The 14,670-nt window shown below is 32.0% G+C and overlaps 2 protein-coding genes and 1 long non-coding RNA gene across 3 annotated transcripts; 2 read left to right on the top strand and 1 right to left on the bottom strand.

Moving 5' to 3' along the window:
- Nucleotides 1–76: 76 nt before the first annotated feature.
- Nucleotides 77–4,339, bottom strand: hig (locomotion-related protein hikaru genki). The gene is made up of 10 exons (XM_015335633.2): nt 3,664–4,339; nt 3,495–3,577; nt 3,208–3,370; nt 2,935–3,108; nt 2,442–2,576; nt 2,216–2,359; nt 1,410–1,622; nt 996–1,202; nt 413–501; nt 77–284 (listed from the first exon to the last, which is right to left on the bottom strand). Exons 1-10 carry the CDS (start codon nt 3,848–3,850, stop codon nt 168–170), a joined length of 1,512 nt encoding a protein of 503 aa, XP_015191119.1. The 5' UTR covers nt 3,851–4,339; the 3' UTR covers nt 77–167.
- A 5,462-nt stretch (nt 4,340–9,801) lies between these two features.
- LOC149033061 (uncharacterized) lies at nt 9,802–11,298 on the top strand. Its single transcript, XR_016176065.1, has 3 exons — nt 9,802–10,145; nt 10,283–10,375; nt 10,552–11,298. It is a non-coding gene; the product is annotated as an uncharacterized LOC149033061 (long non-coding RNA).
- Nucleotides 11,299–11,580: 282 nt separating this feature from the next.
- LOC149033060 (rho guanine nucleotide exchange factor trio-like) lies at nt 11,581–14,655 on the top strand. Its single transcript, XM_089170637.1, has 5 exons — nt 11,581–12,185; nt 12,967–13,267; nt 13,679–13,792; nt 14,090–14,411; nt 14,489–14,655. Exons 2-5 carry the CDS (start codon nt 13,007–13,009, stop codon nt 14,653–14,655), a joined length of 864 nt encoding a protein of 287 aa, XP_089026763.1. The 5' UTR covers nt 11,581–12,185; nt 12,967–13,006.
- Nucleotides 14,656–14,670: the final 15 nt, after the last annotated feature.

The following is a 14,670-nucleotide window of genomic DNA, read 5'->3' as shown; positions in this document are numbered from 1 at the left end:
TATCCAAATGGATAAAAAGGGTTACGATCGGTGCAGATAAGTAAGCGATATTACTTTCGTATGAAAATCAGGTCGATTTTTTTTTTTTTTTCTTATTTTATTTCCTTTTTTCTTCTTTTTGTGTCTTCGATCGATCGTCGAAAGAAATCCAATGTCGCGGTTATAGATCAAACATCTTTGTATGAACGACATGGTGGTGGTGGTGCACTCCATATTCCATTTTCTCGACAGGTAGGCTTTCTGACAGGTTCTAAAGGTGTGACGTAACCGGGAGAGCATGTCACCTGTATAATTAAATTTTGCTACATATACCTAAATATTGTAATTTTTTTTCTACCCGATCTTTTTTCAAATTTTCGAGAAAAGATATAAAATGTTAGAGAATAAAATATGTAATTTTCGATATACAAACTTGTATATTATCTCCAGGTGTATACCAAAATTTCAACGGTGAAATTCGACCATGCGGAGGATCACCAGGATATGGACATCTTACTTTACCTAAAATGTTTTAAACTATGGCTTTTCTCTTTCTTATTTGTTGTGTTTTTTTTTTTTTTTTTTTTTTTAATTAATAAACATTCTAGTAATCAAGTTTTCTTTTTTTTATAAGCAATTTTAATCTCTAAAGAGAGATTATTTTGAGTAATCAAATTTAAATTACCGATACAGACAAATAAAATATTATCACCAAACTTAAGACACAGTAATTCATCGAAAAAATAAACAAAATATTCTAATAAATATATTTTCTCTAAACCAATAAAATTTGAAGAACCCTATACCGTGTACTTATCATTTATTATAAAATCAAGTATAGATAAATAAAATTGAAAGTATCTCTCGAAGATATAACAAAGTAAACAAGGGGTTCGTATCAAATGATAAGATAATGATAAAAATTGAAATGTAAATTTACTAACATGATAGCTAAAAGAAACAAGAAAATATTATTATCAATGAAGCAAAATGAAACGATTCACAACGAAACTTACAAACTGGTGATTGATGCGACCAGGTGCCATTTTCGGTGCAAATTACAGACGCTTCACCTATCAATTGATGACCAGGTAAACAGGCAAATTTAACGAGAGCTCCGACCTTATAGATACGATTACGATGATGTTTTCTACGATTAGATTGTAACATTTGATCGACAATTTGACCACTTCGTGGTAACGATGGCGACGGACACGTGATCTCTGGAAATATAATTAATCAATTAAAATCAATTGTTTTTTTTTTTAAAGTGAAAATTTGTTTAGAATGGGAGTGATTTTTGAAATGGAATGCAACGAAAAAGCGACAAGTAACAAAAGTCGTGTTTGAATCAGAATCTTGTGCTTATTGTTAGATCCAATTTTATTGGTCAGAATTGAAAAAAGTGAAATCAAAGGTAAAAAATTTACCCAAACAGTTTGGCATGGTACCGTTCCACATGCCATTCCCTTCGCACTTGATGCTCTGAGATCCCATTAATTTATGACCCCACATACAAGCGAATACAGCCCTGCCTCCAAAACTATTGTTGTGCTCTAGTAGTTGTAACCAAGTATCACTGGGAAGATCTATCCGTGGACAGGTTATTGCCTCGCAACGTGGTTTATCTCCTGACCACATTCCTGGAATATATCGCACGACGACGGGAGTCTTCGCTTAACTCTTTCCTACGATCGAATTATTTCGACGCCTTATACAATTCGCATTCGGCCGCTCGACAGGATTATAGTATAGTCCTTTACATTTCAATGTATGAAATAATGGTGTATGACCTATGACTTTAACCTCTTCAAAATTACGTTTTTAACTCGTTCATAACAAGTATATTTTCATTTTTTTCTTTTTTTTTTTAATTTTACTTATGACAAATAAAAAAGATAATAAACCATTATTTACATTTTATTTTTCTTTTTGTTTTTTTTTTCTGGTTACAAAATTCCATCCAAATTTGCTATTAAATTTGAGATTTATCCTTGTAACAGTTTTAAAAGTGGATATAGATTTTCTACAGGATTTAAATGAAATGTCAAAGGTCTTGAAGAGGTTAACGCGAAGTACCGAATATACTCGTATATATAAATATAAAATATCTTTTCTGATAACTTTTTAATTACAGTACTGCAGCCCTGTCGCGTGGTCATTAACACTCCTCGGCCATCTACCATTGTTCGCATCGAAATTTCTCTTGAAAACATTTTTAGAACCAATTGCTCACCGTTATACTGACACGTTATCATCGAAGCACCATCTAATCTATATCCAAGGGGACATTCGAAATTAGCACTATGACCCATTCGTGCACCCTCGATTTTACCGATCAACGGTCCCTCTGTTAAACTTATTACTGGACACTGGACGTCTAACAGACGAAAAGATAGATTTCAAATCGATATTTTAGATTGAAATTAATTCAACGATTCATTTTTGAATTCAAATCTTACCAACGACGTGAACTTTTATAGAATTTGCTAGACCTCGTGGGGTTGAACACGTGTATACTCCAGAATCCTGAACTTTAGCGTAATAAATTGACAATCGATACTTCCAATCTCTCTCTTTAGCAGCGATCGCCCATCCTAATTAATCAATGAATATAATCATAATTTAATATATATTATAATAATAATAATATATATTAATTATTATTACATATTAAATCTACCGGAAAGTACTGTCCATTTTTAGAATAGAACAAAAGTAATAAATTTTCATATCTCTTTAATTGATTAATATTTATCAATTGTCATTATTTATAACTTCTTACCACGACGTGATGACAATTTGTATATTGCATTTTTAAAAAATGTCTTATGCTTAGAGATGAAAAATTGAACCAGTGTTTGTCGCAACGGACAAAACTTACCGGTAGACCTAATATAATATAATATTTTGATTCTTTTTAGAAAAAAAAAATTATATTTTAAAATTTCTGACCCGTTAAATATTGACGATAAGTCGACGTCCAGGTCCATTCTGGATTACCTAATCGTCTAGCAAAAAGACACTCCAAATGAAGTATGCTTCCAGGAAATACTGCAAGTGTACCAGTGGGTTCGATAGCAGCTGAACCTGCTGGTAATCCGAAAACAATCGTCGGTGGAACGTCTTCTGGATCTCCTCGAATAACAAGAGGAGTGTGAATTAGTCGATGTACAAAATGTTTCGCTTTAATTTAATTTTAATCTAAAGAGATTCGAGTTATCTCACCGGTATAATTGGAAATAGCTGTTGTAGGCACGCAAGACGGTAATTTCCCATTCCACGTTGCATTACGACAATGTAACGATGGATCACCGATTAACTTGTATTTTCCAAGTTCACGACACCTCACCATAACGCGTTCTCTATGAGGTACCGTAATTTTGTCTACCTATGAAAATAATATTCCTTTGATATATTTATGTCTATGATAATTATAAACAACATTACACTCTTACCAATATAGATATTAATATCTAAAATAAACGAAGAGAAAAAAAAGAACAAAATCTTACCGATATGGTGATATTTTTGTAAGTAACGATGAGAAGTGGATGCAGTCCTTCCAACGTGCATCCTTCTTGTAAAATAAGTTTGTCTGAGAAAACGGTAATATCAAAAATATAGATCGAAAAAAGGTGTCAAAAAATAAGAAAAAAAACATTAGGACGAAACTCGACAAACCTAATTGCTTCGCATCGACAAGCTCGCTGACCGTCATCAAAACGATCAGGAAAATTGCTAAACAAGTTGATATTGCGTTGCGGCATCCCTGTCCGTATTTAAAACACGCACGCGTTCTTTTCGTTGTCAACGTCGTAGCTTCTCTTCTCCTCCTCCTTCTTTCGTCCTCGATCAACATCCTGATCATCCACCACCACCGCACCACCCCTCCTTAACGAATGTAACAAATCGAGAGCATTCGCGAATAACCACACGTAACCCTTTTTTTTTAATCGTCTTCGATAACGAAACGTCTTCGTTTTTTTTTTTCAACTTTTTTTTTTCTTTTTTTTTACGTTAATGCTACATTTTCTAGAATTTAATTTCGACGAACCCTTCCCCCTTTTTTCTTTACCGCATCCACTCCACTTTCCACCCTTTCTAACTGGTCGAAGTAAGAGAAGAACGATTCATTGAATTCGCTTCTGACTCTCGCAGTCTGTCTGTTCATAAGCAAGAATATCAAATAATGCCAAGCCAGTCTCAGCACGATCAATGAACAAAACTGATTCACTTAAGATTAACATCAATTGGGAAGAGCATTATCACTGACTATCAGACCTGTCAAACGTTTCTCATACTCGTCGTTAACTATCTCTCCTTTTAACGGACGTACGTACATCTATACATAAACGATGTGGTACTCCCTCATGAAATAGAGAATAGGGTGGAAATAGTGGGAGAAGAGAAATGTCGAGAAACGCAAGCGCAAACATACATACATATAAGCCATTCGAGCAAGGTACCTTTCTATCTAGAACTTTTACTCTAATCGTAAATGTATGTACACTCCTGGACAAAAATATATTACAGATATTGAATATTATTTGAAATTTTAATTACTGATCATTAAGAGAAGTATAGTTTTGTTTGTTTTTGTTTACTGTATTAATATTTTTTAGAAAATAATTTATGGGTAAGAAAATATTTTTTTCTTCAAATTTAAACTAGCTGTTACCCCCTCTTTAGAAGCGTTATCTTCAAACTAATACTTTGTTCGTTACAATTGATTTAAAAATTTACCTGACATGTTCAAAGGTGTAAACACTGTTTTCGACACTTTTATTCACAATTATATGAAAACGAAAAAAGAGGAAAATTCAAAAATCAAAAACAGAAATCTACTAATATCGAAGCTCGGTAAAATAAAAATCTATCGTATAACCGACGTACTTCTAGAAAATGATACATACCGGACCACTATTTACAAATCGAAACTTTAAACATAAGTATATTTCTCTAAAAAATCATTTTTTAAATAACTTTACCTACAATCTCTTGATATACAATTTGCAATGTATAATATAAGTAGTTTAATGTGTGTGTGTATGTGTTTAAGTATTCGTAATTAAAAAAAATTAATTTTTGAAGCATAGTTAAATATTAGGGTGGGTCAAAAAAATGACTTATTTTTTTTTTTCAAGTGCCACGCAAAAATGGGTTCCTAGACACCTTAAAAGAATTCTCACCCAATATGAGCTCTTAATTTTAATAGAAAGATCCTCCGCATCGCAGTTTTATAATTTTAATAAAATACGATCGCAGTAAAAAAATCTTAAGGACGAAGCAAGAAAAAAGAAATTACTTTAATATTTACCGAAAATTATTTAAACGTCAAAATTTAATAATGCAAAAATTTTCAAATATTTGACTCGAACTAACTAAACACATATGCATCTTTTTGACGATATAGACACGAATTTTGTGTCTCAAGGAGATGGAATGGTCCATCATCTCCAATTACAACTATAAATTAATGACGAGCAAAGAAATAATAGAATAAAATATAAAATATTACTAAAGAACCATTCTCGAAAGGTTCGAATATGATATTGAACCTTTGAAAATAATAATTCAGTAGCCTGTAGTTGCCCTCTTCAGTCACAATTAAGTGGGGGCCTCTTCGGCTTTTAGCCCCTTCTTTCTTCATTCCTTGAAAACTGCATTTGGATATTTTCTACGTGTAAGCAAGATAAGATCTTTTATACTACTTTTGCAAATTAGCTCGTATTTTATTACGATTCTAATTCTCAATTATTAAAAAATTAATTTACTATTTTCGTTCATTTTTCTAACTCGTAGACCATCAATGAACTTAGAATTCACTGATCATAAACGAGCACATTTAATTGAATGTCCGAGCAGATAATAATTTCCCTCGATGACCTAATAACACTTCGCACCTTTAACGTCGAGTAATAAAATCGAATTGAAATAAATAGTGCAATAAATGTAATGCATTTTCTTGCAATACCTTCATTTCAGTAATTCATTATATTTAATCATATCAAATATTTCTAGCTATAAGAGGAAGTCGCGATAGTGCGTAGTGCTAATCCTGAAATACTTAAAACTAAGTATCAAATGCATCAAAGAATTTGCGAATTTGATTCGACTCTATCTCGTTCGAGATAAAATCGAAGTAGAAATGAATCTTTCAAATAGTTACAAATACCTTTGAATCATGATACATAATAAAGATCACAGAATAGTCACAAAATAAATTAACAAATCAAGCATAATAGAATGAGGTGATAAAATTTTGTAACAATTCTGTATAAACCAGGAGGCGGAATTTCCACTCCGGAGTGGAAGCAAGAAGTCTAATGCCTTTCCTGGATCCTACCTACTTAAAATTAAAGTTTTCACATTCATTCAGAGAAGTATGCTACCTGCCTACCTATTACTCATATTTTAACCCATTTTACGAAAAAACTTACATACCCACCCACTCACTCCACGGTTCTCACACATACCACCAGGGTGAAAAAGCCTAAACTAGAGAGCATGCCTCGGGGCACCTCCGAAACCCTAGTTCAACCACATTTTAAAACTTATATGCTAATGGGTATACATACTTTTTGCTGTAATCGTCTGCCAAGGCTAATAATTATTGCATAAAAAACTAAAGCAAAAATACAAGTATACACTAGTATATAAATATGCATACTAGTAATATACAAGTATATCAAAGTTTTCACAAATAAATGCAGTAACTCTACTATGTAAAACTATTATTAAACGAATTAGAAATATTTAATTTAAATATAAAAATAATAGTAGTGCTTTGAGTAGTTAATGATATATTAAATAAATAAAAAAATATCGCGAAATGATGTAGAGTATACACTACCTAATATGCACACACAGGTGTAAAGTACATCGTGCAATCACTAGCACAATAACAGCCGCTAATAGGGGAAAAAACTAAAACTAAACCCACGCTAACTGTTTCTCACCCATACGTGTAACACCTGGGCACACGCATAGATGAGAACGCAGAAAGTATGGGGGGGGGAGAAACGGGAGATAGTATATTAGAAGCTGAAAATCCTGATCTAAAAAATATGATTAAGACATAAACACATAAATACATTTGAATAAAAATTCATCTAAGCGACTAAGGACTCTACAAGTTACTTCATAAATAATAACTTTAAAAATTTTTTAATATATTTAATTCAAAATTATTATTATCAAAAAAATTTCACACAAAACCTCGGACGACTCCTTTCATTAAGTTGACTGTTCTATTGAAAGAACTGGGCTTTAAGCCGCCACTTAACTGCCAAAGTCTATTCGTCGCGAATGAGTTTGTCTTCCTGCTCATTTATTTAAAATATCGAAATATCGATATATCAAAATTAATCTCTATTAAATAAACTATGTACGAAACAATGCATGTAAGACATTTATTACATGCTTTTCTGAACGAAAACGAGTAAATTAATGCTGAATTTCATCACTATTGACCACGAACAAAACACGTAATAAAAAAGAGAGTGCATTTATTAATTGCATTATTAATTAAATGAATTTAACCGATGAGACAAGAAAACCTATCCTAAACTAATAATAAAACATACAATAAAATATACAATTTTCATGAGTAACTCCTAAAAAGGAATTACTCATGTGCTCGTCAATAATTTATTTAAATAATTACAACCAGTAACTCGTGCCAATTAGGACCTTTCATCCACGGCATGATTGAACACTGGAGGGACCTTAAATAAAAACTCACGGTTTAAGAAATTTTGCGATTCAAAACACTCCTACTTCGCAGCAAGTATTGCAGTCTGACGATGGAAGACGATACTCGATTTGCCATTGAAGAAGATCTATCGAAGTTCCATCAAAGATCCATCGAAGAATTCATCCAACATCTTTGAAAGGAAGAGAATCCATGGTTATATCTGTAAAATAAAATAGAACAAAACGATAAGTTATCTGAAATATTATCCAAAATTATATAAAATAAAATCGAATAAAATGTAAATACAAATGAGTACTTACAATGCATTCCAAGAAGATGCAGCTCTATTGCACCATGGTGATGCATCTCGCGTGAATCTAAAAACGCGGTATAAACGAAAATAAGAAACTATAAATGAGTTTCTTATCGCTAAACTGAAATTTTATGATAAGATGAACAACACTGACTCTAATTCGCGTTTGATTTTAACTTATTACTCGCCCGATCACTGAATCTACAACGAATTCAAAGACTGCATTGCACGCAGTTTGATGATACCACCATAAACACTGCACATATTGCTTCGCGCATGATTGGAATCTAAAACAGAAATAAAAAACAATACTATTAATATCACTACTATTACAGAAAAGCATTAAATTTTTAGAGGAATTATTTAATAGAAAAATATACTTACTTTGATGAATGCACGATGAATGCACTATGGGTCTCCTACCCTTAGGATGACGATGTATAAAATAAAATTAAATAAAAAGTCTGAAAAGCTGAAACATACTAAAGATTATATTACAATATTTCCATTGCAGGAGAGAGATGGATAGAGAGAAATGGGAGGAAACGAGAATGGGTAGATTGAGGAAAAAAATGTATGAAAGAGCAGGTCTAAACAGATGGGAAGCAGAGGCAAGAGATGATAATGGACAGAATGTGGCAGAGATATGGAGAAATAAAGTGGTAGAAGAGGAAAGAAAGGAAAGGGATAAAAGGATAGAAGAATCAAAGTACAACAGGGAATATGGAAGATGGAGAACAGAAGGGATACCAAAATATCTGCAAGAAAAAAGTAAAGGGAAAAAATTGAAAATGATGGCAAGATTCAGATTAGGGAATGAATGGAGGGGAAGCAGATACTGGATAAAAGAGGATGAGAAGATTATGTGCAGATTGTGTGGGATAGAGAAAGAGACAGGAATGCATGTGATGAGGGAATGTAACTATTCGGAAACGGAAGAGAGGATAGAAGTGTTGATGGGAGAGGAGGGAAAGGGAATGGAATGGATGAAGGAATTATGTAGGAGGAGAGAGCGGTGTTAAGAGGATGTGGTAGCAAGAAGAAGTTAATAAAGGTGCACTTGTGTATAGGTGTATTTGTAAAAATGTATATTTGTAAAGAGGTATTATATTAAAACGGGTCGACGCACCTCATGTATTCCGAAAGGGAATCATTATTTTAAATAAAAAAAATAAAAAAAAATATATTACAATATTTCCTGTAAATCATTTCTAAAGGCAGGGCACACATTAAAACTAAAAAGTAATAATTTAAAGTAAAGTAACTAAAGTAAAAAGAAATAATTTAATAATCTATGAGAATTGACATAATTAAAAGTTAAAGTTATTAAATATTTTATGCATCTTTTGCATAATTGCAACATCTTATGCATCTTTAAAAGTATTTAAATTGTAAGGATTCTTTATCGATACAGATTTTGGGAATTTATTCTTTCATATGCTGCATTTCATATTGGGCATTTTTATATCCACAATTCTTTTCTATACGATAGTATTCTTTTGTGTGAAATGACAAAGTTTTCTTACTGTCTACATTGTCTTTATTCTATTCATTATTTTTAGAATATTTATAAGTTATGTGTGTACATTTATTAGAAAAATAGAAATGATTTTTAATTTATTTAATAAATAAATTATCAAATGTAGTTTGAATATCGGAGTTATAAAGATAGGCAGATTCAGTTCGTGGCGGAAGCTGTGATTGGTCATTTCATTTTCAAAAAATTCCAAAAAATGAATTAGCCAATCAAAGCCAATCTACCGTCCGTTTTCTTTACTTTCTTGGTGTCGTTCGTGGAGATTAGATCGGAGTGTCATCGTCCCGTTAAGATCAGGTAATTAAAAAGTATTTGGTAAGGTTCACACTTTCCTATTACAATATATAAAGAATATAAGGATTAATTTTGATTTGTTTGAGTATATTTCGACAATTTTTATGCTCCTATATCGTATATTTAATCATTCGAAATTTTTCTTCATTATAAGTGGAAAAAAGAAGTACTGCGCAATATGATCGCGCAGTATATTCGCGCCGTTTTTACGCGCCTTTTTTATGCGCCATTTTTATGCACTTCAATGTGACGAATCTTTCGAATTTTTTAATCTGTCATCTGTATACTTGTTGCAGCGAATTTTGTTATCCCGTTAATTTCAGGTAATTGTTTCAATTAATTATCTAACGTACACCTTCCTGTTACATATCATGTTATATATAACGAATGTTATATATTAAATGATAGCTACATGCAAAATTTTTATACGTAAGTGTTTCCATATTTTACTTTTTTTAAGCTTTCTGAGCATGAGGAGTGTTACACCACGAATTCATATATCTAACCTTTTAAACTTGTGGTAACTTTTTTTATCTTCTCTATATACGTCGAGGTGAGCATATTTTCTTTTAAGTACATTTGGCATATAGAAATACTACAGAAAGGGTGAGAGAGATTGAGAGTGAGTGAGAAGGAGTGAGAAGAAGTGAGAGTGAGGGAGAGGAAGAATAAAAAAACAATACACTCTACATATAGGCTATTATAAATGTCTATGTTTAATATTTCCAGATATTTCTCGAGTCGACTACAAAACGTAAACAGTCGATAACATAGGTATATTAGCCAAGCGTTCGAAACTCCCAAGGTCTCCTGTACCAAGATTACGTAGTAACGTACCTCGTATTCGCCTTCTATCACACACATTCAACGAGACAACATCAACGAAAATGAGGAGTATTAAATTATTTAATAATTTTATTTCTAACGTTATTGTTTTGATTTTAATAGTTTAAAAAGTTTTTCATTGCATAGAATGGTAAAAAACTGATTTATTTTTCATGTTACTCCTTATTGAGTCTGCCTATACAATTACTGTTTTATTTAGACAACTTTAAATATTTTTAATGAATATTTTTACTAACATTACATACCTAGTATGTAATTTAGCAAGCAAATAATTGCATACTTTGATAAATTTCATAAATATTGTACCGTTCTTTGATAGTATTGTACCTTTCTTTGATAATATTGTACTTTTTTCGCATTTAGTATCTAGTATCGCCCACTGGTGGTCCCGGTTGTAACTCGGATAAATCTAGTTCAATAAAAACGGGACTTGTGAACGTCTATGAACTTCTGTATGTTTTGATAATATCATGAATTTTGATCATTACGTAAAATTATGTGAAATAAAATAAAATGAAAACGCTTAACGTATGACTTTGGCTATAGATTTTTAATGCTATAAAAGAGCTTAGCTAATAAAATTGTTTAATAGACACTTTTTACAAAATTTGATATTTAAATGGATAAAAAAGGAAAACTGTTTAATAATCTACCGGTCGATAATCGAAATGCTTATCGTGCCATTGGTCGAAATTCATGCAATGCAAGTGTTGCACTCGACTAGCTGCATATCCTTGCGATGTTACAATTGGTCGAATAAGGAATGACGGGGTTCGTTATTGGTTAGGATGCAGAAAGAAAAGTACCAATTCATGTTTATCTTACTATTTTTTTTATTATTAAGGGATAACATAAAAGAAACTTTTTTATTGCCGCTATACTCATTATTGCTTTTTCATTTATATTATATTTTAACAATTGTATATATGAAAGTAAACAATAAAGTAGTGGTGTAAACGTACGCGCATGCGGACAATAAATATATGGTATAATATGTATATTGCAAGGAATATGGTGGACCTTTTCAAGGTCACAAATTTTCAATATCGTGACATTAAAGACGTCTTACGCGAGTGTCATTACTGGGTTAAGCCGTGACCGAAATACAGTGGAAGAATAGGGGTGCGTATGTGTTATATCACAGTTGGTTACCTAAATTAATCTTCGTTATTCATGGATTTTGTATTGTATAAAAATTAAAAGATCGTGCTGCCGCCTGCGAGGCGTCAATACAGACGAGAGAACTTAGTGTAATTTGGAAATCGCGTGGATATTATTTCGTATGAAATAAAAAGTAGGATTTCAAAATTGAACTTGATGAAATAAATTAAAGATGGCACGGTTTAACGTTAGTGCATTATCGATGCAGTCATTAAAGCATGATTTCGTATGAGAGCTGATGATTCGCCATAAATATGTGCAGAAGCCATAAGATCTTTCTTCGATGGAATGCAGGTACTTCACCGAAGAAGGAAAGAAAGTTTAATCCTGCGAATCTCTGACTGAAAATTAGATAGGTACGTTTATTAAGTAAAGTTTTATTTCATTTTGACATCTAACCTGCGTGATGACCAATGACGCGCTTCATGAACAACGGTACGTACCATCGCAAATCGCTGCAACGGTCATTAAAAGAGAGAAAGAGAAAGAAACAGCAGCAGCAGACACATCATATGCATATACATATATCACACATCATACACACATAGGAACGCTCGCGCGCGCGCGCGCGCGAGTCATATACACATAAAATTGTACAATACGTAGCAAGTCTAACGCGATATGGCCGCTGCCTTGTAGAATTCGTTTGACAAACTAAGACTATTATCTTATAAGTAAATTTAAATGTAATTAATTTATATCACATTGACAGTTCCTTATTCTTTAACTGTAGGTTTATTCATCCTTACGTTAGACATTGTTTATTGTTTTATTTGCTTTTTTAAAAGCACTATATAAGACACGTGTATAATCCTTTTTTACATATAACTTTTCTACGATTTTATCTTTCCAAATATTTCTTTAAATTATGTCTATCATGAATGTTTATTTTGATTAAAAAGTGATTGATAGTTTTTTATTTAAACAGTTCAATTTCTATTTCTAATGTAAGATTTATGATTATTTTCATTTATAGTTAGTACATTAGTGTATTAATACAATACACTAACTTATATATATATACGTTATTTGTTATTATTTGTTGTCATTAAATCATACATTATTATATGATTATTTTATAATCTTAACTTACAAATTATTCTACAACACATTTAATGTGAATATATTTTTGTATAGATCATAAGCAAACTATATATAAATATATATACTTAACACAATGGATGGCACAAGGGCAGCAGAAGTTCTACCCCTACTTCAAGAACGTTTGGCTATACTACCAGGTGGACGAGACCGTAGAGGAGGTCCAGTTATTGTTTTCCCAACAACTCCGAGAAGAGAACGTGCTAAACCAGAGGACTATCGTCGTTTATTGCAATACCTTTTAGCCGTTCCTGACGATGAAACCAGAGATCTAAGATTTACTGTGATAGTGGATATGCGTGGTGCTACTTGGGATTCTGTGAAAACAATTTTAAAGGTTTTTTTATGACATTTAAATTTTTATTTAAATTAATAAATCTCTTAGATAGTATATGTAGACGCATATATATTTGGTATAATTAAATATTCGTTTTTGTGTCTATGTACATATGCATATTAACCCATTTGCATCATTGCGCGGAATATTCCGCGAGTTGCGACTGTCTACTATCACCAAGAGCGGAATAATCCGCGAACCCGGGACTGTCCACTATCACCGAGCGCGGAATAATCCGCATAAGAAGCATTTGTTTTTCTATCTGTGAGCACTTGAACGGTGATACCGGTCAGTCGTAAGTTTTATGTCTCGGATGTTTGAGCAAGGAAGACTAATTCTAGTCATGATGCTAATGGGTTAAATGTAAAAATATTTAACAAACTAATTGATTTCTTTTTATTATCATTTAAGGTATTACACGAATACTTTCATCGATCGGTCTATGTCGCACTCATCATAAAGCCAGAAAATTTTTGGCAGAAGCAAAGGACATCATTAGCTAAACAGAAAAAATATAATTTCGAGGTAAGTAAGAGAGAAAAATAGAAATTTTCATAATTTTCATGAAATTTTTGGAATTTTGTCTTTGATAATATATCTATTATTAATTTGAGCATTCCATGCATTCATGTAGAGAAAGTAATATTGCATGCATCGTTATAAACATTTTAAGTGCACAAACAAAATGTTTGAAGATATGTACAAAGTAAATATCCAATTTTGTGTAAATTTCTACAATCATTTATTTTATACACATGTGCTGTTTATATCTAATATAAGATATAAGAAATTGTTCGGATTAATGTTTTCTAATAATTTCAGATCAATACAATTAGTTTAGAAGCTCTCACAAAAGTTATAGATCCCTCTCAACTGACATCTGATTTGGATGGCTCGTTAGAGTATGATCATGGTCAGTGGATCGAAACAAGACTAGCTGTAGAAGACTTTACTTGGCAAGCTGCTGATCTTTTAGATAGGTTGGATGATTTACAAGAAGATTTTAGTCGTAATGATTTTGCTGATGACGTTGGAGGTGCTAAACATGGTATTGACCTTCATAATGAAATGAAAAAGAAAATTTTGAAAATTCCTGTTGAAGAACTAGAAGTTGTTGCTCAACGTTTGCTTCAAAAATTCGACAGTAATATACATTTTACATTCTAATATGCATGCTACACTCAATGATTATATTAATTAAAGAATATTTGCTTTCTTTAGGTATGTCGACGTCAGGTGGAGAAGGAGGAAGTATTGAAAGTGGTGCAGTAGGTGGAACAGATTCAGATGGTCAAGCATTAGCGTCATTAGTTATACAACATTTAGATTCTGTTCATGCATCTCAACGGCATCTCTTGCAATTATGGCACATTAAAAAAAGAAATTAGATCAATGCTTTCAGT

The sequence above is a fragment of the Polistes dominula genome, unplaced genomic scaffold, assembly GCF_049000335.1.
Source record: "Polistes dominula isolate Pdom_NZ unplaced genomic scaffold, Pdom_raw_medaka contig_79, whole genome shotgun sequence".
NCBI lineage: Eukaryota > Metazoa > Arthropoda > Insecta > Hymenoptera > Vespidae > Polistes > Polistes dominula.
Note: the sequence above shows the minus strand (reverse complement) of the source record. Positions and strands in the feature narration are given on the sequence as shown.